This window comes from Globicephala melas, chromosome 8 (genome assembly GCF_963455315.2).
Source record: "Globicephala melas chromosome 8, mGloMel1.2, whole genome shotgun sequence".
NCBI classification, from domain to species: Eukaryota; Metazoa; Chordata; class Mammalia; order Artiodactyla; family Delphinidae; genus Globicephala; species Globicephala melas.
Genome location: NC_083321.1, coordinates 65,342,994 through 65,369,302, shown reverse-complemented (window position 1 = coordinate 65,369,302; position 26,309 = coordinate 65,342,994). Strand labels below are relative to the sequence as shown.

Genomic DNA, 26,309 nt, shown 5'->3' with positions numbered 1-26,309 from the left:
AGAGTGAGCCTACCTTACTTCTTAGTATCCATGTCTTAATGCAGCTTTGTGATGTGATAAATGCCGATGTAATAAATAGTCTTGTGAAATGTAGTTTCTTTTCAGTTCTGGCAATGGGATTAAAGAAAAAGTAGATAAAGAAGAAGATGGTTATTCCATGATCGGTAGAATTTGTTTACATTTTTAGAAGCTGGAAAGTTGAATTTGACAATGACTCCTATCTATGGATAGATGAATCCAACACAGATTTTATAGGGAAAAGTTACATGCTTTGATGATTTTCATGGATTTGGAAATTGTTAAAGTCTCCAGACACATATCAGGAATCCCAGAGGTCTGACATAGTTTAAGGCAAGAAGAGATGAATGATGTACACAAAGTGAAAGCATCTTATACACCTGAGATTTTTAAAAAATAGGTACATCAACGCCAAGATAAATTTAAGAAATGATTTATGACCAATGCCTTTCTGACTATAGTCATTTTTCCTATGATAGTGTTATCAAAACAAGCTTCTAAACAAGTTTCTCTCCCCCACCCCCCCGGGCTATACTTTTGGTTCTCTTTGTTGACTTCCATTCCCCCAGTATACCCTCTGTTATGTGCCTTTCAATTAGCATTTTATCCTGAGTGAACTCCCTGTCGCCCCACCTCGTATAGGAACATGATTTCAAGGATGCCCTAAGAAGAGACAGTTGTGGAGCAAGAAAATAAGAACTGTCTATTGAAAATACTGATGAGATAGGGTGATGAGAGAGTTTTTAGTTCTCACTGATTTTCCTTGGCTAAGTTACTTTTGTTAAGTTACTTTGAGCCTTTGAGCTTTGTTAATTCTCTTGGTTTGAAAAGCACAGGCTCCAAAGCACATTTGTAAAGTGCTTAGAGTTATGCAAACATAGGTGAAGATACATTTTTCTTTTTTTCTTTTTCCATAGCTCAGAATATCTAAAGGGAAAACCAAGCAAATATCATCAGTGGTCTATACTAATGGATTCCAACTGGAAAAAAAAATGACTCATATTAAACCACAAGAATGTAGAGCTTCAGTAAGGAAGTTCTTCTCCCATCTGAGAAATGGCATTTGTTGTTGGGCATTCTCTGTATTACGTTTGTTACCTACAATAGAATTTTCTGGAGTTAGGGCCTTAGCTTGGACTATGTAGAACCCATCATTGAACTGTTCAGTTATTTTGATCTTGTTTGTACATTTTTTAAAACTTAAGAGAGTGATAAATGAGTCAAATGAAAATCTTGGAAAAGTTTAGTTTCCTGGATCGTAATGGATCTACAAGGTTTCCTTAACTTTGGTTTGCCTGAAGAAAACTAGTCTTAGACTTGTACTGGTTTTAAAGCTTGAGTGTGTCATGCTTAAAGAAGAAAATATACTTTGTTCAACCCACAAATTTTATATATATGAAATTTAATTTGTTAAAGTCTTGTGTGACATTCATTCTAATTCTTATGAAAACCAAGTGCCTGCTATTGCTTTTTCCTAGCACAGAGCGACTATTAGCTTAAATTTCAAATAAAAAGTAATATCTGTAAAAATTTCAGAGTATCAATGGCAAAAGTATAATGTAGTGAAAAGAACATGGATTTTGTGGACAAATTGACCTAAGTTGAAATCTTGACTTTATCTCTCAATAACTGTATCTTTATTGAAATCTTCAAAACCTAGTTTCCTCAATTTTAAATTGAGAATTATATTATTAGATTGAACTACATGAAAATTTCAATATTGAAACATTTTGACTTACAAAAATGGCAATTTGGCATAGTTTAACCTCGTTTCTCTCTTTTAGGATTATTATTATTATTATTATTTTTGAGGAGAGGATTAAGTAAGATGAAAAAGAAATCAGTGTGAAGACCACAGATTGTGTTACTTCCCTTCTTTCTAATGGCAAGTTATAGTAGACAAATTCATGACAATGCTAGACTCATTTCTTTCAGGAAACACTGTTGAAGTTAAGAATGTTTTGATATTGCAATCTCCTTGTAAATGTTTGCTAATGACTAAAAGTTTCCAGTAACTAAGAGGAGTGTTAAGGCCTAATTTTGTGCAATGTATAAATTCTGAAGTATTTAAAAAGATAGTTTGCAAAGTATAGTATACATTTTTTCTTCATTATGGTTTCAGAAATATTTAAGCTCACAATTAATTGCTTTTCAATTGGCAGTAGTTTTCAAATTTTAGCTCCAAATTTCTTGGCCTTTTTTAAACTTTCCATCAAGCAAACCAAAGTTTGAAGTTCACGTGAAGAGAACAAATTTTATAGGACACTAGCAGTGAATCCTCTCTGTAAAAACAAAGGAGTTAGAAAACTATGTTTCTGATGTTAGGTACAGAGTGTTTAAACATGTACCTCAGTTCACAGCACACTGTCTTCATGGGTCTGTGCAAGGCCCCTGTTTGCATTCTTCACCATTTGTTTGGCAAATTTTTTTTTTTGTGTGGTACGCGGGCCTCTCACTGCTGTGGCCTCTCCCGTTGCGGAGCATAGGCTCCGGACACGCAGGCTCAGCGGCCATGGCTCACGGGCCTAGCCGCTCCGTGGCATGTGGGATCTTCCCAGACCAGGGCATGAACCCGTGTTCCCTCCATCGGCAGGCAGACTCTCAACCACTGTGCCACCAGGGAAGCCCTATTTGGCAAATTTTTTTAATAATGTGAAGACATGTATCATTCTATATTGAATGCTGATGACACAGAATTAGAAACTTCACTTCTAAGAGATAACCAACTGTATATATAAAATCTATGTCAATTTCTCTATCTATATTTATGCCTGTATATGTAGATAAACATTTATATGCATGTATATTATTAATTTAAAAATATGTCACAGATATTATTATTTCATTTCCGTTACACAAGTTTAATTTATCTTATTTTTAATGGCTACGTAGTATCCCATAATGTGTATGATAATTTGTTTTATATTTCTTCACTGTTGGCCTTTTTAGTTCTATTCTTTGTATCACAGATTGTACTGCAGTGAGTATCTTAGAAATTTACCCTTGGTTTGCTATTTTCCTTTTTTATGAAAGTCCAAGATGTGATATTTTGGTCTTATTTAATGTTAGTTTTTTAGGGAAAAAGGTTAAACTTTATTTACATCTTCTCTCTTATACCAATATATCATCTTGTATTTGATTTAATGTATTGTTCTACCAGCAGATGAGCTAGTATGGCCACTGTAAGTTGACCAATTAAACACTGAAGACTTTGTCAGAAGTGTCTAATACTTAAATATGTGTGTATCAGAAAGTTTAAGTAAATGGTCTGTAACAAATGATCTATCCATCCAGTCCATCTTTACTTTACCTACTCTGTTAGGTATTTGGGCCATTTTAATGCATCTGGAGTTCTTACTCTTAGAATTGATAACTTCTTGGAGACAGTGTATATATATATATATATATATATATATATATATATATTTATACATATATATATTTTTTCTTCAAAGAAAGACTGGAAGACAGTGAACTTGATTCAAACTTGGAAGTTATGGTTGAAAGATGCTGAGTTAGCTAACAGTGCTAGTATTTCAAAGACAAAGATAGAACTTAAAGACACTTTTATAGTTTCAATTAAAAATGTTATTAACTAACAGGATTGAGTTCGGCAGTTATAAAATAGATATGTTTAAAAGTAGGTTATGCTTGACAGACGTGCAAGAAAAATCTTAATTTTGAATATCCTGTATTCAATATATGAGTTTTAATACATGTCATTATGGATATTCTGATTAAAATTCTAACCAAGTGAATGGGTACTATTGCTATGAGTATTGTTTCCTTCCAAAAATTACTCCATATGCTCAGGTTACTAGTATATCTGTTTTGGCTTCCAAATTTTAGGAGGAATATTGAGAAATTGAAAGTGGTGTGAAGATGAAGAAGAAAGATACAAGAATGATTGTTTCTGATGAAGAGTAGCTTAGAGGTGGCTAAATACTCAGTAATTGTGATCAGATATGCTGGACCTGTGATGTAGGAGAAACAAGGCCTTTCTCAGCTTTTTAGCCAACCAATCTCTGCAAAATACATTTCACTCCTCAGTGCTTTCCCCTGTGCATGGATCATTTCTGTAGGAGGAGGAAAATGTAACAATGACGTGCAATCAAATGCTCTGTAACTCTTGAGGCCCTTGTTGTTGGGCCTTAGAAAGGAGTAGAGAAAAGGGATAGGTGTGAATATCCACAGGGATGTCATAGATGAATTTTTAAAATTCCATTTTAATAATGTTTGTCAGCTAAAGAGGTCAGATAATTTTTACTTTATATGTTTTTACCTTTTAGAACAATTCCATGAGGGAAAGTAGAGGACATTTTTATTACTGTTCTGTTAAATTTTTCAGTGCTAGGTTTTGGAGACAAGTGACCTTGGTAGAGGTCACAGGTGTTAACTGTGGTAAGAAGTTCATACCTTTTAATCTGGTGACTGTTCAGTAGACAGCATTGCCTTTAGAAACCCATGAACGTGTTCATATGCAGTTCTGACTGCCATTTATGTTGAAGTTTAACTTTTCCAGACAGACACATAGTCTAGAAGTGAATCTCTTCTGCTCTCTGGGCTTTTGGTACAGGAAAGACACGGTAGACAAAATCAGGACAGAACTATACCATCTATCCATCTTGCTTTCATCTCTCTCTGTAATAGCTACATTTCCTTCCAATTCATAATAGATGTCTAAGAAAAGACCACATTCCCACTGAAAATGAAAGAAAGTTCATTTCTAGCAAAGGTAGAATGAAGGATGATGACATATAAAAGGGAAGATTTGAGTTAAGCATAAGGATATCTGGATAAAGTGTCAGGATGGACACTCGACTTTTGGTGGTCCCTTGAGCTATATGGAAAAAATTTTTCCCCCAGCTTCCTTCTTTGGAACTGATAGCTTCTTTTAGAGACACTGTTTTTTAAAAAAAAAACCAGTTTATAGATGGGAAGAAAGGTCAACTTGAGTCAAAAATTACATCATAGTTAAAAGTCTCCAGGGCAGTTAGTTGACGGAAACCAGCTAGGATCATTTGGAATGAATTACAGTTTTTTATTACGGCATGAAGGGACATTCTTGAGCTGTTGGATGTACCCCAAGAGCACTGAATTGGTAGTCTATATTGGGATTATGTTAAAAAATAATGACTCCAATTACTATTAACGACTTTCTGGTTGCTCATGACATGTTATTCATTATTGTTTCCGTACGAAACCTTATCAAAATAGTTAGGTAATCCACTTTTGAAGTAGCCCTTCGTTGAAATGTCGTTTTTTTATTCTTAAGTGCAATCTTGCCCCCATGGAATGCTCATCATATTCTATATTCATATCCTTATCATAATATATTAATGGTACAAACTAAACATTTAAATTAGAACCACAGTTTTGATTTATAGATAGAGGGAAAATAAATTGTTCTGATTTTCTGCCATGAACCCTTTTGGTTACTATAAAGACAATTAAAAAATTCCTACCATTGCCTTGGAACTCATATAGACTACTTTATGGGGTTCTCTCTTCTTTTTTTTTTTTTGTGGTACGCGGGCCTCTCACTGTTGCGGCCTCTCCGGTTGTGGAGCACAGGCTCTGGACGCGCAGGCTCAGCGGCCATGGTTCACGGGCCCAGCCGCTCCGCAGCATGTGGGATCTTCCCGGCCCGGGGCACGAACCCGTGTCTCCTGCATCAGCAGGCGGACTCTCAACCACTGCACCACCAGGGAAGGCCAGGGCTGTCTCTTCTTGCTCCTGTATTTGCCTCATGACCACTTTCTTTGGCTTTCACTGCTAAAGGAATATTTTCCCCAAGGAGTATTTTTTTGAAATAATTTTCTTTAGTATTGACCATGCGTTTTTGAGGTTCCCAAGGGTAAGAGGCAGTTTGGGCTTGTCCACTTACTATGCTGCCACTTGCTGGCTTTGTGGGGGAGATAAGGATATGATAAATAGGTAAACCATTACAATATAGTGGGTTAAGTGTTCCAGAGGAGGTATGGTGAGAGGCAGGAGGGAAGCTTTGAGAAAGATGCTCCAAATTTTTCAGGATATTTGAAAAAGGGAAAAATTTGGAGGTGTAAATGAGGATACTGTCGGGGATGTGGCCCTAGCAAGGCCTAAGAGAGAAAATGACCCCGGGCTGAGACTTGAAGAATAATAAAGAGTTCATCTGGTAGTTAGCATGGAAGTGAGTGGAAGAGGTGGAAAGCCACCACAAAGCGAAGGAATGGCCACAGCATGAGCTGTGGGTCGGCAACTGAGATATGCAGGGAAAGCTTGGAAGAGCTGGTCTGGATAATGCATCCAGGAGCTGAACTGAGTCATAGAATAGAAAGTATAGCTGACTGGCCTTATGGCATCATCAATTTGGCTTATTTACAGGCTTCTAATACAAGGTGGGTTGAAAAGAAGGTTGGACTAGGTGACTTATCCAGTCTTATCAGAGAGCTAGAGTGTCCCTGAGGGTTTCCTTCAAACTGGGTGTTGCTCAGTTCCATACAGTTGATCCCAGTCTCTAGAAGGGTGGGTGCTGGGGGCGTGGAGGTAGAGTTGATATCCTGGGAGATGTGGTGTGCAGGAAAGAGCAGGTCCTGTGCTCTGGTCCTGGATGTGAACCAGATCTCTTGGGTAATCGCTTTTGGTTTTGATTCTTTTTTCCTTTATTTCCAAAATGAGGGCATTGAAGGATCCTCTCAGAGGCACACTCATTCATCATCCACCATATACTTATTGCACACCTACTAGTTACCTAGAGCTCTCTCTGTCTTCTTTAGATACAGTTGAGTGGAATAAAGCTCAGCTCCCATAGCTCCAACTATAACGAGAGGTGAGGATGAAAAGACAGGCTTGGAAAGAGTGATTTCCAGGAAACTATGCCATAAGAGCATTTACATTCTGTAACTAGACCTAATTTGTGGATGGCCAGGGACCAGGATGATAGCTTCTATTTACTTCTTACTATATGCTGAGTACTACACTTAGTATATATATATTCATTTAATACCATTACCCTTTGGGGTGATTATTTTCATTTTATAGATGAGGAAAATGAGACAGAAAGGGTAAGAAAATTACCTAAGGCCGCACAACTAATAGAAGTGCTTAAAATCCAGGTTTGTCTGACTTCAAAGTGGATTCTAAAACAGTGATGGCCAAGCCTGCTTGTACCTCCTGAGGGCCCCACTCCAGATCTAAGGAATCAGAATTTCAGGAAGTACAACAGAGATATGTTTATTTTTAAATAGTCCATCAAGTGAATTCAATGTGTAGTTAGATTATGGAAATCTTAGGTAAAGATTTACACAAAATGACAGGAAAACCTACTGGTTGGATAAGAGGCTAAGCAACTGAAAGAGTAAGAAAGTATTATGGTTTGGAAAGAGTTACATAAGGCATCTGAATTCACATCTCTTGTTTGGAGAGTGACCTGTCCTGTTCTGTTCTCAGGGAAGTAACAGCAAAAGGATAAATGGAGGCCTGGGTTCTAGTCCTTTGTGTCTTTACGAACTAACAGTGCAAATAGAGGCAAAATGGTTGGCCTGGATGATATGCAAGGCCTCATGAAAGAGCTAAGTTCTATGATTATAAAATATGTAAGAATTAGGTGTTGAATTGGCTTCATTTGGTTTGATTAAAAATATTTCCTTGGAGGAAAAGAGTCCATAAAATTGACCTTAATGAATACAAATTTACATACTTTTTGACAAACGCAAAATGCCAAATCGCAATATAAAATCTTTAATAAACCTCTATGATAACATTTATTTTAATTTTTTCCTGGAAATGACTAATTGTTGACCCACCAAGAAGTAGCTAGAAAACGGACCAATTATTAAAGCTTACTATTAATACTACTCTGGCCTTTTCAAATCCCGTTGAACACCAGTTTTGCATAGATATTTACATGTAGAATGTCATTTTATATTGCCCTAAAATTACTGAGTTGAGAGCAAAATGTTCATTTGAAAGTTAATTTACCAGAAAAAGTAGTTTTCAAGTCCTTTCTAGAGTCAACTATTTCAAAAGAATTTTGTTACAATTTAATAGCTTTGTCAAGAACTTGGATGAAGATGAGGAAACGTGAATTTGTAAAATATTCAGCTAAGGTAAAATTGGGAAGGAAAAGTATCAAAATACGGCATTCACACCCAGTATAACATAATGGGCTGACACCAATAAATTCTTACATTTATGTACCTGCTCTCTCACACCTCTCTTTCTTTGTTGCTTGATAGCAAGTCATGTGAGAAAATTGTTGCAAACACAAGATGAGCCATTATGCCGCGTGGTTGCCCCACAATATAACACTGTCTTAGGATCAGCAGGCCTTGGACGGTGTCCTTGGTGAGGGAGAGCACGATCGTAAATACTGAATTCTGGTGAATGGGGAAAGGTCACTGAGATGATGTGGGAGTCTTAAATGTATATCAAGAATTTTAGAGGCCTAAAGAATTGTGTTCAGCCTGAAGGAAACAAGATTGAGCTAGGAAACCATCCTACTTTTACCTTCAGTTTTTTAATGTCTATTTAGGAATATTGTTATCCAGAGTAGCCTGGTGAGTAGAAGTTACAGAGACACGGATTTCATGTAAGTGTAAGAAAACAAAATAGAAGTTCTTGACAGTAGAACAGTCTGCTGTCTCTGGACACATTCAGCAGAGGGTGGGTTACCTTTGGTCAGGGCTGTTATAGAGGAGGTTAGTCACTGGGTGGACGGTGGGATGTGGGTTAGACCCTTTTAGTTCTCCAATCTTAGATGTATATGTTTTAGGAAATTACTTAGCAAAATAAATTTACTGATAAATAAATATTTAGTTGAAACTGAATCCCTTCTATATGTAAGGCTCAGATATAATTACCATAAAATGTAGTCCCTGTCTCAAACAAAATTTCACTTCTGTGATGATTAACTACACAAAGTATTGTCATTGCCCCAATTATGTCCTTCCAACTTGTTCTCCACACTTCGTTCAGAGTTATCATTACCAAATACTAATCGCTTCTTACCACCTCCCTACTCAAAACACAGTGCTCTGCATTGACTTTAGGATAAAGATGAACATTCTTAATATGACCTACCAAGTCCATCAAGGTCTAGCCCTACCTGCTTTTCCGGTTTTATGTTGTACTCTCCTCCACTTCCAATCCAGCCATATTGGCCTACTATTAATTTCTCGTGTATACACCAGGCTCCCATTTGCCACACATCCATTCTCATGCTGTTTTTTCCTGCACAAATGTCCTTCTCATTCCTAGATGACTTCTGCTCACCCTCCAGATCTCAGTTCACTTTTCACTTATCAAGGAAGCCTTTCTGACCTTCCTATTTAGATTGCATTTCCTGTTAGCCATGCTCATACTCTGTATTTCTCATTTACAGCATTGGTCACTGTGTATTGGTTACAATTTACATTTGATTATGTAGCTATTTGATTAATATCTGTTTCCCCTACTAAAATATAACATCCTAAGGAAGAAGGCATTTTTTGTTTTTAGTTCACTATTGAACTCCTGGTGCCTTGTGATATGTGCATATCATAATAAATATATCTTGAATCAATAATGTAAGTGGAATAGATAACACTTACTATGGAAGCACAGAAGAGACCATTTAGAGAAAGGATGTGATACAGTGACCGTAATCAATAAATTAATTTTATATAGTGCTTGCATTTTTTAGACCAGTTTTACTTTTCACAAAAGTCTTGCAAGCTAGGATTATTATATCATATCATATTATATTATATTAATTTTATGGATAAGAAAATTTTATTCCCCTCAACTTTACGGATAAGGACAGTTAACTAGCCCAAGAAGAATAGTTATTAGGTAACAGATTTAATATTAAAAAAAAAAATGTTTGAGATTTTAAGAAAATGACCATGCACTTGTTATACCCAGATATTACATTCTTTTATAACTTGCTTTAAATGGCATACTTTCTTATAGGACTGGCTTCGTTCAGGCTGCTACAACAAAATACCATAGACTGGGTGGCTTAAACAACAAACATTTATTTCTTTCGGTTTTGGAGGCTGGGAAGTCCAAAATCTAGGTGCCAGCAGAGTTGGTGTCTGTTGAGAGCCCTTTTCCTGGTTTGCAGATGGCTGCCTTCTTGCTGTATCCTCATGTGGAGGAGACAGAGCGAGCTCTGGTCTCTTCCTCTTCTTAATAAGGGTGCTAATCCCATCATGGAGCTCTACTCTTATGATCTTGTCTTAAGCTAATTACCTCCCAAAGGCGCCACCTCCAAATACCATCACGTTAGGGTTTCAACATGTGAATTTGGGGGAACGCAAACCTTCAGTCCATAGCAAGGACCAAACTGTGTATTATTTATACATATTCATCTAAAATAGACTTATAGCTTAAAAAATTACTCTTGGAATTTTCAGTTAATTATGTTTGAGACCTTCACAGGTAAGAGGTGAAAGTAACGCTGCCATCTAGTGATAACTAACCTGAATGAGATTTGAAAACTAGAGTAGCAGGTTGAGCTCTCTAGGAATGGTAGAACACATCATCCACATAGAATGGGCTGGGCACATAACATAGGCAGTCATTTCTTTTTAGTGAACATTTGAAGTAGCTGATTCTTATGAAGGTCATGAATTAATAATGACTAAATAAAACAAATCTTAGCTGTAGACTATTACCCATCTAGTAAGTAGATAAAATGGTTTCCTATGATTGTGTCACTTAACTGAGATCTGTCTCCATTTCCTTACCCTCTTGACTGCTTCTGAACGAGGGAGTTTTGTACTCTGATAACCTAATAAAAAGAATTTTTCATCTTGGTTGAAAGAGCTAAATATATTCAGGAATAAATATATATGAGGAAATGAGTCCTGGGTAGAATTTCCAGTTAGATGTTGCAGCATCATAAGGAAGAATTGGAATGCCAAAATAAACTCCATTCATCCTAACAGGACACTTAAAGCCACTTTGAATTAAATTACTGTATGAGTTAATGTAAACACAGCAATAAAACACTTCCAGCCGTGCAATAAATGGTTAGAAAATGCAAAAATATAAGAATGCTCTTTAAAGCACTAAACTGCAAAGATAATTTGGATAATTTATTTGTAGCTCTTAAGCCCTGAACGTATATGGTAGAATTTAGCTGATATATTTTAAGTGAGTTATTGTCCTAGTACATTAAAATTACAAATAAAATTATTATCCAAAATCCCTGGAGCTAAAATTTTCTTGTTACACGCAGATGCCATATCAAAAAGATATAATTATTCCTTCTCTGGAGGCCTAAACAACAAAACCTATCACTTTGAAATGATATTACTTTTGCTCATTGAGGTGAGAAAATTATACTTAACATTTTTTTAGATAGTCCAGTGAGGATTATTTCTACTTGTCCACTGACTGGTATACTCATTGAACTGTGTCCCTGAGGTGTTCAAATTCGTGGTGTAGAAATAGTCTAACTGGAAATAACAATTACTTTTTATATAACTCAATGAAAATTATGGCTTTCCTGACATGACTTATTACTCCATCTCCCTTTCAGGAATAATAGTTTGTATGCTGACAATAAACACTGTGTAACAGAGTTGCTATTTTGCCAAGAGTTAAGCTGGGAATCTCAGGGACATAAACAATTTCAAGATAAGAAAAGCATCTGACTTACACCAGTTTCTTAGTTGATATCCTTAACATAAAGTAGTTTTGTGTTTATTTTAGGACAAGTGCACAGATATGACCCCATCTCTTGTTTTCGTGTGATACATTCATCATATGAAGAATGTGGCTAGTACCAGACAACAGTAGATGTCAATCTAGCAAGAATTTGATTTAAAATTAGTTGCCAAAAATATTGGATCATACCAAGGGGACTGATTCTTTGAAAAATATGTTGTACAATGTGATTATGATCAGCTTGGTATGAGGCACAGCTGATCTGGGATCTCTCTTGGTTTTGGTTTGGGGAAGAACTTTTAAATTTATTTTGTTAGTTGATTTACAATGTGTTAATTTCTTCTGTATAGCAAAATGATTCCGTTATGCATATATGTTATACATATACATGTATTCTTTTTCATCTTCCTTTCCATTATTTTTTATTACAGGATACTGTATATAGTTCCCGGGGCTATACAGTAGGACCTTGTTGTTTATCCATTCTACATATAATAGTTTGCATCTGCAAGTCCCAAACTCCCAATCCATCCCTCACCCACTCCTCTCTGCCTTGGCAACCACAAGTCTGTTTTCTGTCTGTGAGTCCATTTCTGTTTCGTAGATAATTTCATTTGTGTCATATTTTAGATTCCACATATAAGTGATATCATAGGGTATTTGTCTTTCTCCTTCTGACTTACTTCACTTAGTGTGATAATATCTAGGTCCATCCACGTTGATACAAATGGCATGATTTCATTTTTTATGGCTGAGTAATATTCCATTGTATATATGTACCACACCTTTATGGGTCAGGGGAGAACTTTAGAGGAGGAGTGCTTAAGATGAACCCTGAAAGATGGGTAGAGTCAGTAAGGTGAAGAGCTTAAAGGCGGCTGCTGGTGTGGAAGGGAGTTGTGGGGAGGCTCGGAGTGTTCTAGAGAGAACACAAATGAAAAAGCTTTGTTTTAAATTCTTGGTACCCTACCAGTGAACAAAGGATTCAACACTGCACCTGTGTGGAGGTACAGAATCTACTGAAGCTCTCTAGGGCTCTTAACACCCAGAACAGTCCAGGGTGGGTACAATAAGAAATTGACCTTGCACTGAAACAATGTAGTGAGGTGATTGGAACACTAGTAGAAATGAGAGGAGGCTAAGTTTTATGGCAGTGCGGAGCAGAAAGAGACCGGTTTCTCTTTTGGTGAGAGAGAAAGTGGAGGGTTATTCAGGTCTCTTGAAGGAGTTGGCACCTGCCACAGTCCTGCCGGGTGAGGTCTGCAGCATGCTTGTAGTTTACTTTTGTCCTTGACTGTGTTTTGCCCCTTGCCTTATTTGTTCAGCTAGGATTGTGTCTAAGCAGAGCCTCCGCATCAGTTCTTAACCTCAACTGCAGCCTTATCCTCTTACCCATGTGCCGGATGCTCCTGGCTTACCTTCGAGGATCCCAGAAGGTAAGAAAAAAAATCCGTCACTGATTCCAGCATAGAAATCAAGTGTAAAAGTGGCACGTTAGTCCTACTTAGTTTGCATGGTCTGACTTTCTGCTGGAGTGATTTCTTCAAAGATGATAGTAAAGACCACGTCGCATGTCAAGGTGATCAGTGAGCTATTCTACAACAGTAGGTAAGGGCAGAGGATAACAGAGTATCAGGCACTGTGCTAACATATATAAAATTCACATATATTGAATACTTGTGAATCCTCACATGATTCTGTGGGTACTGCAGATGAAGAAACTGAAGCCTAGGGAGTTTAAGTAACTTGACCATGACCCTGAGACTAGTGAATGGTATAGCTGAGATCAGCCCCAGTTCTGAGCTCCTTCTCATTCTTCACTGAGAGCTTGTAGTTCATTTAATTAAATTCAAGTGAGCAAACTAGAGCTGTGTGGACTTTGATTAATATACGGGATGACTGCTGGTATTGGTGTTAGTTTCTTAAAACACATACCTGTTTTGTGCTATGTAAAAGGCTTGAAATAGATTTCTTGATTAAGATGTGATGTCATATATGATATTTAGTATAAAACAAAGGATTTAAGAAAACAGAAAAGCCCTTTGAAAGTTAAAATTCATCTGAAATTGTTTTTTGTTTTCTCTTATCCTCGTGTGTATGTGTGTGTGTGTGTGTGTGTGTTTGTGTGATATATGTGTGTTTATTCCTGTCTTCAGTAAGATAGTTAGGCACTGCTGGATCGATACTGATATTTTAAAAGGAGTTGTTAACATGAGGTCATTTTGATGTTCTGTGAAGTTCATGTGAGTGGATTTACTGTGGTAAAACTTCTCAACCTTTTCACATAATTATATTTAGAAACTCTTTGCTTTTAATGCAGTAATTTGTGGAAATAACTCTTTCTGTAGGTTGCCAACTATTGCGAAATGCTAGGTTTTGATCCCTGTGGCTGGCCATTGGCTTGGTGTGAAGAAAGAGAAGATAAATGGCAGGAAATGAAAAGTGCCCACATAAGTCTCTCAGTATTTAATAAGTCTTAAAGAATTATCCCCCAGTGTGAAACATAGGTACTCAAAGATGCTTGACATTTTATTTTTGTGTAAGATCAAGCAGGCATTTAAACCTGTAGATAAAATTGCTTTATTTAAAAATAATCTTATTTTTTGACCACAAAAGGAAATTGTATATATTGTAAAGTTAAAACATTCCAGAAATATGCAAAGTAAACAGTGATGGTTCTCCTAAATGTTACTCGGCCAGAACAACCATTATTTGAGATAAATGCCTGCAGATATGTTAACATACATAATGTCATTCATTTTAAACAATACAGGATCATAGTTTAGTTTATGTGTTGTAACTTTTTTTTACCTAACAATATATCATGTGTATGTTTCCATATCAATAATAAGCCTTCTCACATTCTCTTTAATGATTTGAGTGTTCCATTGACTAGATATAGCATACTTCATCTCACCAATTTTTAATTGATAAAGCCTCTGCCGTATTTACAAAGACTCATGCATATATCTTATTTGCTGCATCATTTTTATCATATTAAATGCTTTTTTTTTAGGTTCCAAGCAGGAGAACCAGAAGATTGTTGGATAAAAGCAGAACATTCCATACAACCTGTGGTGTGACTATCTGTATTTTCTCAGGTGAGAAAACCAAAAGATGTTAAATATTATGTTAGAATAGCACATTTTATGAATGATATTTTTATTGTTTATGGTTTTCTTATTATATAACTTAATTTTCTCTTCTGTGTATTTAAAAAGATTTATCTAGTGATGCTACAGAAAATGGGTGTGTTTTATATATATATATATATATATATATATATATATATATATATATATATAAATGTGCAAAGTTTGGCCCCCAAGCTGGTAATGATTATTTTCTAAAAGTAAGTAATTTCATTTAGAAAGATTGGAAGAAAGTAATTAAAAGGTTTTAACCTCTAAAAGTAATGATATGATAGAAACTTAAATGTGTGAAAATTAGAATGTGAAATGTGCATTCACAGAATATGATTCTATCAAAATTATATGTTAAGTGTTACTTTGATATTAACGCTTGGGCAGAAAAGCAAATGTCAAAATTTGTGGAAATTTATCCTTCTCAATTCCAAGTTAAAATATGAAGTGAGAATCTTGTGGTTTTTAAGAGTCATTTTAAAATAAGTTTTTATTCTGAGCGTTTATATGACACTTTTCAAATTTTTGAAACAGAAATTAATTAATGTATTAAGTACAGGTACTCTGGAGACAGATTTTGTAGGATCTATCCCCAGCTGCCCTTCTGCCTTACCAAGTGACATAATCTCTCTGACCTTCAGTTTGTTGTTAACTGTAAAATGGATCAACAGTAGCACCTATCTCACAGTTTTAAGACTAAAGTAAGAACATGCCTATGAAGTTCTTAGGATAGAATTAGTTATTATAATTTACAACCTCAGGGGTAAATTATCTCAGTGGCATAGCACCTGACATTTTCATCTGTTCATTATTTGATAGGACATAGGTGTTTTGATACTTGGGACATTTGATCTGGATATTTGTGTATGGCCATTTTGAATCAGAAGTGTTTTGCTATAGCTATTGCCAAGAAATCATTAAACTTTAAGCTTTTCTAAAATTGCCAAGTATTGTTAAAACAGGCATCTTCCCAGTGTTTTATCCCTGAACATCTTCCCACTGGTAGTTCCCACCCTGGAAGTGAGAGACGGGGAGAGGCTCAGGGATGGGCTGAAGACTCCAGTATAGCTCAAGTCTAGGAATGGAGTAAGAGTCCAGGATATGATGAGGACCAAGGGTGTGGCCAGGGTTAGGGTTGGATTACAGCTAGAGAGAGTGAAAGGTCAAAATGGAAAAGGATCGGGAAACGCTGGCACATTCATAACTTGATTTGTTCTAAATGGGAGTTGTGTCCAAATATTCTGTTCAATTGGAGAACAGCTGAAAGACTCAGATAGTGTGGAGTATTGCCATGAATGAGTATATGTTCCAGAGGGTTTGCCTTCTGCCACTCACTAGGGGTCTGACTTTAGGTAAGTCACCTTTCTTAACCTTAGTTTTCTTATCTGTAAAATAGGGATGAGGGAATTCCCTGGCAGTCCAGTGGTTAGGAGTCCATGCTTCCACTGCAGGGGGCCCGGGTTCCAACCCTGGTTGGGGAACTGGGATCCTGCAAGCCGAGAGTTGCAGCCAAAAAAAAAAAAATAGACATGATTCTGCCTACCTCATTGTTTTGTTATGAGAATTAAATGGGGAAATCCATGCAAAGTGCAATGCTTTCTCTTTCCTAAAATTAGAAGCCCTGAAGTCCTTTAACCTAAGAAGCCTTTTAAGGAGGTGAATGTATCCCTTAAGGCTGTATCTCATACAGCTGTTACCTAGGACTTTTTTTCAGGAGAATTCAGAAAGAATGGTAATTCCTCTAAGGATGCCCTTGCACTTTTGAGCCATATAATATGTAATGAACATGTAAACCTTTCACTTAAAATGGAGTTTTTTTCCTATAGATTTTAGAAGTGCTGAAGCTATAGGACACAGACAGTTTTGCTTCTATAATGTTTTATATCTGTGCCATAGTTGAGTCTCACCTAGACACCCTTTGTTTATTTCTTTGGAACCCTGTCCTTGCTTGTTAGTTAACCCACTTTCAGTTTCCTGTCCATTTTTTTTTTAACATCTTTATTGGAGTAAAATTGCTTTACAATGTTGCGTTAGTTTCTGCTGTATAACAAAGTGAATCAGCTATACATATACATATATCCCCATATCCCCCCTCCCTCTTGCGTCTCCCTCCCACCCTCCCTATCCCACCCCTCTAGGTGGTCACAAAGCACTGAGCTGATCTCCCTGCTTCCCACTAGCCCTGCCCATTTTTTATGGGACCCTTTTCCCTCCTCTAATTTGGTCACTGGCAGGAATTTAATCCTTTAAATAACTTTTAGGTTATTTAGCATTCTAGCCCTTCTCTCTCACTTTCATTTGTCTTTGTGTGTAATTTGGAACTCTTGGGTTACCTATGTACATGTCGTATGTTAGGTTGGAGGGGTCATAGAATTTTCTAGTTTCCAGGCCATGTCTTCTTTTGAATCTCAGCACTCCATATATCAGTGTAAATTGTAATAGTTTCCTAAGCAATGTAGGTTCACTTATCTCATTAAGTCTCTTATTTCTGTCATCATCATTTTACAGAGAAGTAAACTGAGGCATTAGTAGGCAAGCAATGTGGCCAAGAAAACAGGTTCTCTAGCTAATTAAATATTGTTCTTTCCCATACATTACAATGTGCTGTTGATGTTAACTTTATTTCACCTACAAGGAAAGGCTGGGAAGGGAGGAGGGCATTACATTTCTGTGCAAAATGTCATTAGCTTCTTTCTTGTCCAGGCTTCTCAAGATAATTTTCTTTTCCCTGACCATGCCGAAATGGATTTGTCTTCAAGTGTCTAATAACTTCCTAACACTTTTATCTCTAAGTCAGCTGACTACTCATTACTGTGCCCTTGTAGGTAGGTTATTAAATGCTGATCATCATCTCCTGAGTTTTTGTCCCATGAAGTGGTTGCCAACACTTTTGCTATTGGGTTTAAACACTATGACTTGAATCTGTGGATTGTGAAAAATGTTAACTGGTTAAAAGCCTTTTCATGGACCTATATTTTAGGTTGAGTGTCAGTGAAGTACACAAGATATATAACAGGTTTGGAGCTATGGGAGAAGTGAAAGATGTGGAAAATCTAAAGTACAGCGGTTCCCCCTTACCCATGGGGAGATGCTTTCTAAGACTCCCAGTGGATGCTTAAAACTGAGGACAGTACTGAATCCTATATACTGTTTTTTCCTATACAAACATACCTGTGATAAAGTTTAATTTCTAAATTAGGCACACTTAGAGATTAACAACAATTACTAATGATAAAATATAACAATTGTAATAAAAGTTACATGAACCTGGTCCCTCGTCTCTCTCAAAGTATCTTATGGTACAAATTTAATGCCTTTTCCATCTTAACTAAACATGAGTTGCAGTTTGAGGTGTGACAGCAAAGTGAACACGAATTTCTTTTTTCCTTCCACTTTCCCGGATAGACGATTCATTGCTAAGGATCTTGGCAACCTCAACATATGAAATTTTGTCCTTTCCTTATTAAGTCGAGAACTTTCACCTCTTCATTTAAAGGAAGCACTTTACGGTTTCCTTTGGCATAAATGAATTGCCAGTATCACTACTCTTGTAGTTTGGGGCCATTATTAAGTAAAACAAGGACGACTTGATCGCAAGCACTGCAATACCGCGGAAAGTTGATCTGATAACCAAGCCAGTTACTGAGTGACCAACGGGTAGGATGTACATGGCAGAGGGATGATTCACATGCCGGGTGGGATGGAATGGGATGGGTGGAGATTTTATTACACTCAGAACAGCATGCAATTTAAAACTCATAAACTGTTTATTTCTGGAATTTTCCACTTAATGTTTTCAGACCACAGTTGACCACAGGTCACTAAAGCTGCAGAAAATGAAACAGTGAATAAGGGGGGATTACTGTATTCAGAAGCTGCTTAAATGAACAAATAATTCCCATATTATTATACACATAATGTGTGTGCATGTGTGCCAGTGTGTGTATGTGTGTTTCTAACTCTTGACTTACCAGGGTTATTTTATTCCAGCCTTTGAAAATTCTGTTTCTTTACATGATTTCTCATACTAAAACTGTCTATAATTAAGATTCTTTGTGCTTTTAAAACTTCCCTTTTAATTGAACATTTTATTGCATACAAAGCTGTCAAATTGTGACCTGTGTTTACTTAAGGAGAGGAACTGACTCCCTCTTATAGAGCGTATGTGAAAATCCCAGTGATTGGTGTGATTCTATAGGTGTGCACGTGGCCGCCCACCTGGTGAATGCCCTCAACTTCTCAGTGAACTACCATGAGGATTTTGTTGAACTGAACGCAGCAAGATACCGAGATGAGGTGGGTGGTCTCTGTCTTCTCATTTTCCTTTCACTTGTCGTGAGATGACTAGTAAGGGTCTGTGATTTTCACAGAAAATTTGTACCTTGCTGCTCCTTTTCAGTGCTTTTAAAATGCACTTGTCAAGTTGAGTTTTATTCTTTTCAGTAGGAAATAGAGGTAATTACTATTTCACAGTCTCTCCCGCCGAAAATGAAAGTTCAGAGAGCGTCTACTTTTTATATTCTGCAATGTTCAGAAAGTTGCCACTCAGGTCTGCCTTCTGCCTCCCAACAGCTTTTGTCTAATTCCTGTCGCTCAGTGGAGACTGTTGATAGTGCCATTACAGGGTAAAACTCCTTCGGTAACTCATACAGTGCTTTGGGGGAAAAAAGGCAGAAAAGAAGGTTGACTATTTGAGGATCCTGGACCATCAGTTGATTTGACTTAAAAATATTATTGAGTTTTAATGCTTTACTCTGTTTTATTTTGTTTTTAATCCTTATAGTAGGTGACCTTGAGCTGAATTCTATAGTGGGCAGTATCTAACTTAGGGGTGCTTTTCTCCATGTGAAGCTGCCCATGAAATGAAGTTATATGTACAGGGTGCTGGGCTGGACCAATGAACAACACACGTACAGCCCTAGTTAGGTGTGTGTTGCTCGGCATTTTCATCGTGTCCTCAGGCTGCCTCTGATTCCCAAAGCCAAGACTGCATCAACACCGAAATGTTCAGGGTCCCGTGCGATCAGAACCCCACCCCGTTCTGCTAAGTGCGGTACTGACTTAATGGATTGTCCTCCATCTTCCCCTTACATATCACCAGAGTTCTCTAGATTAATACTGCTGTGACCATGTGCTTGACCTCCCTCCCAAAACAAAACAGAGGTCAAAGTAACAACAAACAAGCGTAGACATAAATCACGAAACCAAAATAACAAGCAGCCCTGGATAAATCCCATAACTATACCAGTATTTTTAAAACACCAACGTAATTTCATTGATCTGGGTTAGGGCCAGGCACTAATATTTTTAAAAAGCTCACTAGTGATTGTAGAGTGCGCCTATCATTAAGAACCATGGAAAAGTCTAGCTCCCTAGCATGCCAGTGGAAGCTCTTCCCATGTAATGATTTCACAGCAAAGCTTCCATCTCTCCCTGTCTCCCATCACTTCTCTCATTCCTCTCTCCTCCTCTGCCCAAATCACGTGGGGTTACTTGTGTCTTACTCCCGCTATGCAGTTTCCTTTTTTACCTTTTCCTTCTTTGCTTCTCTCTTTTGCTTTCTAAATTCATGTCTTCGATAACTACAATAATCTTATCATTTCATTACAATATACTTTTGCTTAATATTCCAACATTTTAGTCATTTTAAGATTTCTAGTTATTAAATTTATTTCACTTTAAGAGAGATATAGGCTCAATGGAAAATATTTTAAAACTCCCAAGTAAATGAAAAGCAAAAGCTTCTCTTCCAAAACTACCGCAGTGAATGATTTTATGTTTTCTTATAAGATATTTTGAGTGGTATTTTATGATATATATTCTTCAGCAATTTGTAAATATATGTATTGTGGCTTGCTATATCAGAAAGTATACATCTACCTCATCCTCTTCATATGAATACACCATAATTTATTTTTAGCCTTTTCCTTATTCACAGATGTTTAGCTTGATTCCGAGTTTTTGTCATGAACTGCATGCCAATAAATTTATTTTTTTGTACACTTCTGCTAGGCAGATTCATGGAAGTAGAATTTGGGTTTCAAAGTTATGCACATCTTTAGTTTTGATGGACAAATTACCTTCCAAAAAAGCTTCACCGCTTGATACACTCTACCAATTTTATCAGAATGCTTATTTCTACACTTCACTTGTTTGTAAAAAAACGTTGCTGATCTGATGGATGAAAAATGCTAACTCATTTTGATTTACATTTTCCCTTTTTCCCCCTTCCTTCCTTCCTTTTCTTCCTTCATATCTTCCCTTTTTTCCCCTCCCTCTCTTCTTTCTTGTAATAAATATTTTTGGGTACCTAGACGGTACCAGGCCATGTACTAGATGAAAATGAAAAAATACACACATATACAAACACACACTCACACACACATATATTACATATATAAACGGTTATATTCTGTGAATTGTCTCTGGAAATGATGGGTTTATGACATGCACCTTATTGTTCTGCTCTGTGCTTTCATCCTGTCTTCTCCACATCTCCAATGACCCCCTCCATCCTCCAGTTTGTGATGGTGGTGCATTCCTGACAGCCTAGCTCAGTTGGCCTCATCTTGTCACCTGTGAAACAGTCTCTTACTCTTCTTCTATTCCATCTTCATTCCCTGGCAATATTAATTGTTCCATCTTCTGAGTTTCCATAGTTATTTATTCATATTTCTGGTATTACCACTTTGTTCACCCCATCTTGTATTTTTCCTAATTTTTTGTGTATTAGGTTACTCTAGATTAGTCTTTAGTCATGTTTCTAACATCAATGGTAGAATTCATTTGACCTAAACTGGATGAGGAGCTATTCTTGGGCAAATGGTCCTTGTTCAAGACCCCTAAAACTGTATCATATAAATGGCTTCCTCCTTTGTATATAGCCTGGCCTGACCCCAGATTCAATGGAGGCATGAGGAAAGAAATTCAGAAGTTGTGCAATATTAGGCACCCTTAGGATGAAAAATTAATCCATATTCTACTGGGAATTGATCTAAAGTTTTCCAGAAGACAGAAAGGGAGTTGACTTCAGTCCATTATACCACAGGAATGTAGTTTAAAGGAAATATTACAATAACCATATTAATGTGTTATATTTCTGAGTAGCAGGAACCTGTCTTCCTTATTTGAATATCATCACTTATTTTTACAGTAGCCTTTGAAACATTTTAGTTCTCAGTTAGTATTCTCTGTACTGAATTTACACAGTACAACCCCCCCTACATATTTTATCACTTTTGCTTCTCACTGTCTTGACACTCGTTAGGTGCAGTTTGGCAATTGTGGTAGATAAAGTATATATTAACGTTTCCACAATATAGGTAAGGTATTGAGCCCCCAAATGGTCAAAGGGTGGGCTTCAGGCCACTGCCACTAACTTATAATAGCTTATAACTGGCCATGAAGATGAAAGCCTAGGCTTTCTGACTCTTCATACAATATTCTTCCTTTTTCAGATAGCTAAACTTCTTGGAATTGGGTTTTGTATGTATTATAATCTCCTGTGATATCGTAAAAACATTATGAAATTCAATTGCGTCTTATTTCCATTGGGAGAACAGTCTCTTACATACCTAATACATGGCTCTTATCTCTCTCAGACTCATTGCAGAATTTTATGTTATCAGTGTTTTATTTTTCAGTCAATTTTTTTTTTTCCTTTTTATCAGGATCCTAGAAAACTTCTCTTCACAACTGGTAAGTTGTTACTCATTTCTGCTTCTGAAGATTCAGGGAAATCTTGGAAAATAAGCATCATCAAATTACACAGCATTTAGATATATGCTAAAATATAACATGGAAAATTTGCATATGAGAACAAATGATTAGGAGTTCAAGCATACAGTTGCAATGAAAACAGAGGGACAGGGCAAACAGTCAGGGTTCAGATGAATGAAGAGTAAAAGTAAGCAAATGCATTTGCCTTTCATATATTCTTTCAAAGAAAATAACATAATGCCTTATGCTTGTTGAGGGCCTGCTATGTGCCCACTGCTTTGGCAAGTACTATTGGAGATAATACATATGGACCAGTTCTCTGTCCTCAAGGGTTAGAAAGAAACACCAAGCACTCTGAGTGTCAGTGTAGTTCTTCTAATTCAGTAATTTAGTAGGATATTTTGTGATCTTAAAACCCATGGAAAAAAAGGAGAAACAGTCATTAAAATAAGTTATCTTTCTTGAAATGTCTTCTTTCTCATTTCTAATTTACTTTTCCTTCTCAAACATATTGTCCATGAAATCTCAGTATAGACTATTCATTTGTTAAAGCATACTTGAATATCTCAAAATTTTGCCCTGATGTTAGTACAGTTCTTACTATTTTCTTCTTTTTCTCAACCTTACACTTATAATAATGAAAAAGAAACGGTATTTGAGGGATTTTCTTTTTTTTTTGTGGTACGCGGGCCTCTCACTGTTGCGGCCTCTCCCCTTGCAGAGGACAGGCTCCGGATGCGCAGGCTCAGCGGCCATGGCTCACGGGCCCAGCCGCCCCGCGGCATGTGGGATCCTCCCGGACCGGGGCACGAACCCGTGTCCCCTGCATAGGCAGGCAGACTCCCAACCACTGCGCCACCAGGGAAGCCCTTGAAGGATTTTTAACTTGTATTTCGGGGACAAGGATGATTGTGTAGCGGAGATGGTCTATCATAAAGGCTTGGCTGTACTCCCTTATTAAGGATCAGAATTGCATATGGGACTGAGGCATGGCTCTGTGAAATGCCTTGTTTTTCTTTTGAATCAATTTTATGGTGAAAATAAGAATAATTGGGGTGTTCTTTCCCTCCACGTCGCAACTACATATTTAGATTGATAATATATATATATTTTCTGCATATCAATGTATGATGCTTGCCATTTGCAAAGTACTCATTTCAGTTTTCTCTTTAGGAACACAATTTAGTTTTGTTTACAGATTTGCTCATTGAAAACATGTTTTTATTTAAGCCTTAAGAATTGGGTGAGAAGTAGAAGGGAGAAAAAGCAGAAAAACAAAACAATGTATGAATCAATGTATTTTTTGGTTCATATGAATCATTTTAAGAGAAATAAACAAGAATTTTGTTTTAATATTATCTTGTTCAGCACAGAGTATAGCTGAAGACTTGGAACATTTGAAATGCTTAAAAAAGTCTAGTTTACAAAGATATAAGGAGATTTCTTATATGACAAAGATATTACATTAAGAAACGTAGTAAAATTAATACTTCTTTGTAAGTAGGTGATCTCTCCACCTAGCTTGAAACACCATCATCCTATGTTCTTTCCCAGTAGTTCCCATGAGTGTATTGGGCTAGGTAAAGATGATACTTAAAAACACAAATTCCTGATTCCAGCCTAGAGAGAGTCCAGGTTGGGACCTGCCAATATGCTTTATTAAACTTTCCACTACTGTTTTACCCTTTAGTGCACATCTCATTTATACACATCTCATATATACATTTGAGCATACCTTCTCACCACTACCTACCTTTTACCTCCTCTCTTACTCTCTTTTTATCACCTGGTCAACTCTTGCCTATCCTTTAAGTCTCAGTTGCCATGCCTATCATGCACAGATTTCTGCCAAATTTCACTAAGTAGAGCTGGTCTCTTCTTGCCCTGGGTGCCTAAAGATACATAGTGAAAATACTATGAATAATTTATTTCCTTGCATATACTGTAGAATAATTATTACCTTACATATACTGTGTCTTCCACTTAAAGGTGAGCTTCTCCAGGGTGGAAAAGGGATGTCCGTAGGGCATGCAGAGAAAATATTTTGTGTGGCATTTCTGTCAATACAAACAACTTGAATTATCCAAAATCAGCATGTCAGCATCACTGTAGTGGCCTAGTTCCAAAAAATTTCATGAAAGAAGTACTGTGCTTGCCATCAGGTGCCATCTACTTCACAGGGACACAGACCCTCCCCTTAAATATGAGGCTAGAGCTCCTCAGGCATCTGGTCGACCCCACTGAATAGTAGCAAGTGAGAGAGCAAAGCAGAATCTAAGGATGGTAATGGGATGAGTGACACTGTTCACTTAGTCCAACTTTGAATTCACTTAGTCCAACTTTGTGTTATGAATACATCTCTGACTGAGTCTATTTCACAGCTATCTTTGAATATTGTCAGGCACAATACCGAGGAAGAATAAAGTTCCTGATGAAGAAAGGCATGCATGTTTTTAGATGTTCTGATGATAAAGCATATTTTCTATTAGTTGATATAGTTCTTGAATTTTAATTTGTTTAATGTTACATAGAGTCTTTTCTCTCTCTGTCTTTAAAAGTTTTTCCGTGTAACCTAGGCCTAAGAAATAAGATTGTCTTGTAGAAAATAAAGCCTGTGGCAGCACAAGTGACATAAAATATGGGATTCAGACTCACTAAATAAGAAATGTTAAAGACATTTCAATTAAGAATTTATAGAATAAAATAAGTTTAATAGATTGAATTATTCAAACATTTTATAATGCTTACTACATATCTCCAAATTTGGTAGTACTTGTATGATGAGAATAAAATGCATAGTATCTAATTTTAATTAGAAAATCCCTCACAAACAAATACAATTTTGTCTCCAATTATGTTTGTAAAAACAGGGTAATGAATACAAGATGGTATATTTCTGACTAGATGGTATATTTCTGACTATATCTGGGTATGGATGAAAATGATCTTTCAGTTTCATCTAGAAATGGCAATATAGTACAGTTATTCATTTGAAGGGCTACTAATTAATTAACCTAATATGCATAGATAAAAGAGTAATAAGAGTAAGCATAACAAGCATGTTTTTTCCTAAGGAAACAAATATAGGTTTTGCTTCATAACTTGAAGACTGAGAGTTCACAGTGTACTTCACTTTTGCAAGTAACTTTCCCCAGTGAGCTTAGACTAGCGCAATAATTTCTAACCTGTGCTTCCTGACTCTTGGAATATGTGTGATAATAGAGGCTAATTTATTGGGACTTGGCTGCGCTGTCATCCAGCGCTAAGTTAGGATGCCCTTTGATGTACCTCGAAAACACTCAATGCTTAGCATTCTTTCAGCACTTAATACCCTATGTTGCAATTGCCTGCTTACGCTGTCTCCCACACTGGACTGGGATTTCTTTTAGAGCAGGATTCATTTTTTCCTCTAGCACTTAACAGTACAGTACAGATGCCTAGAAAATAGTCACTGAATGGATAAAAGTCATTTATTTTTAAACTCTACTACTTGTTGCATAGATATTCTCTGCAACATTCCAGATGATTGGTTGGCCAACCTGTTTGTTTAATTCCAGTAAAGAAAACCATAGCTTTTTTTCTTTTTTTTACTGAAGTATAGTTAATTTACAATGTTATGTTAGTTTCAAGTAGACAACAAAGTGATTCAGTTATACATACGTATACACGTATATTCTTTTTCAGATTCTTTTCCATTATAGGTTATTACAAGATATCGAGTATAGTTCTTTGTGCTCTACAATAGGTCTTTGTTGTTTACCTATTTTATTCAATATATATAGTAGTGTGTAT

The 26,309-nt window shown here is 36.6% G+C and overlaps 1 protein-coding gene across 1 annotated transcript in view; it reads left to right on the top strand.

Annotated features, from left to right (window-relative positions):
• The window catches only part of NOX4 (NADPH oxidase 4), a 147,851-nt gene that overhangs the window by 11,849 nt on the left and 109,693 nt on the right, over positions 1–26,309 (top strand). The window contains exons 3-6 of the mRNA XM_060303886.1: positions 12,981–13,091; positions 14,672–14,756; positions 18,997–19,094; positions 22,469–22,496. Coding sequence (XP_060159869.1) covers positions 12,981–13,091; positions 14,672–14,756; positions 18,997–19,094; positions 22,469–22,496 — 322 coding nt within the window. The remainder of the gene's footprint in view (positions 1–12,980; positions 13,092–14,671; positions 14,757–18,996; positions 19,095–22,468; positions 22,497–26,309) is intronic.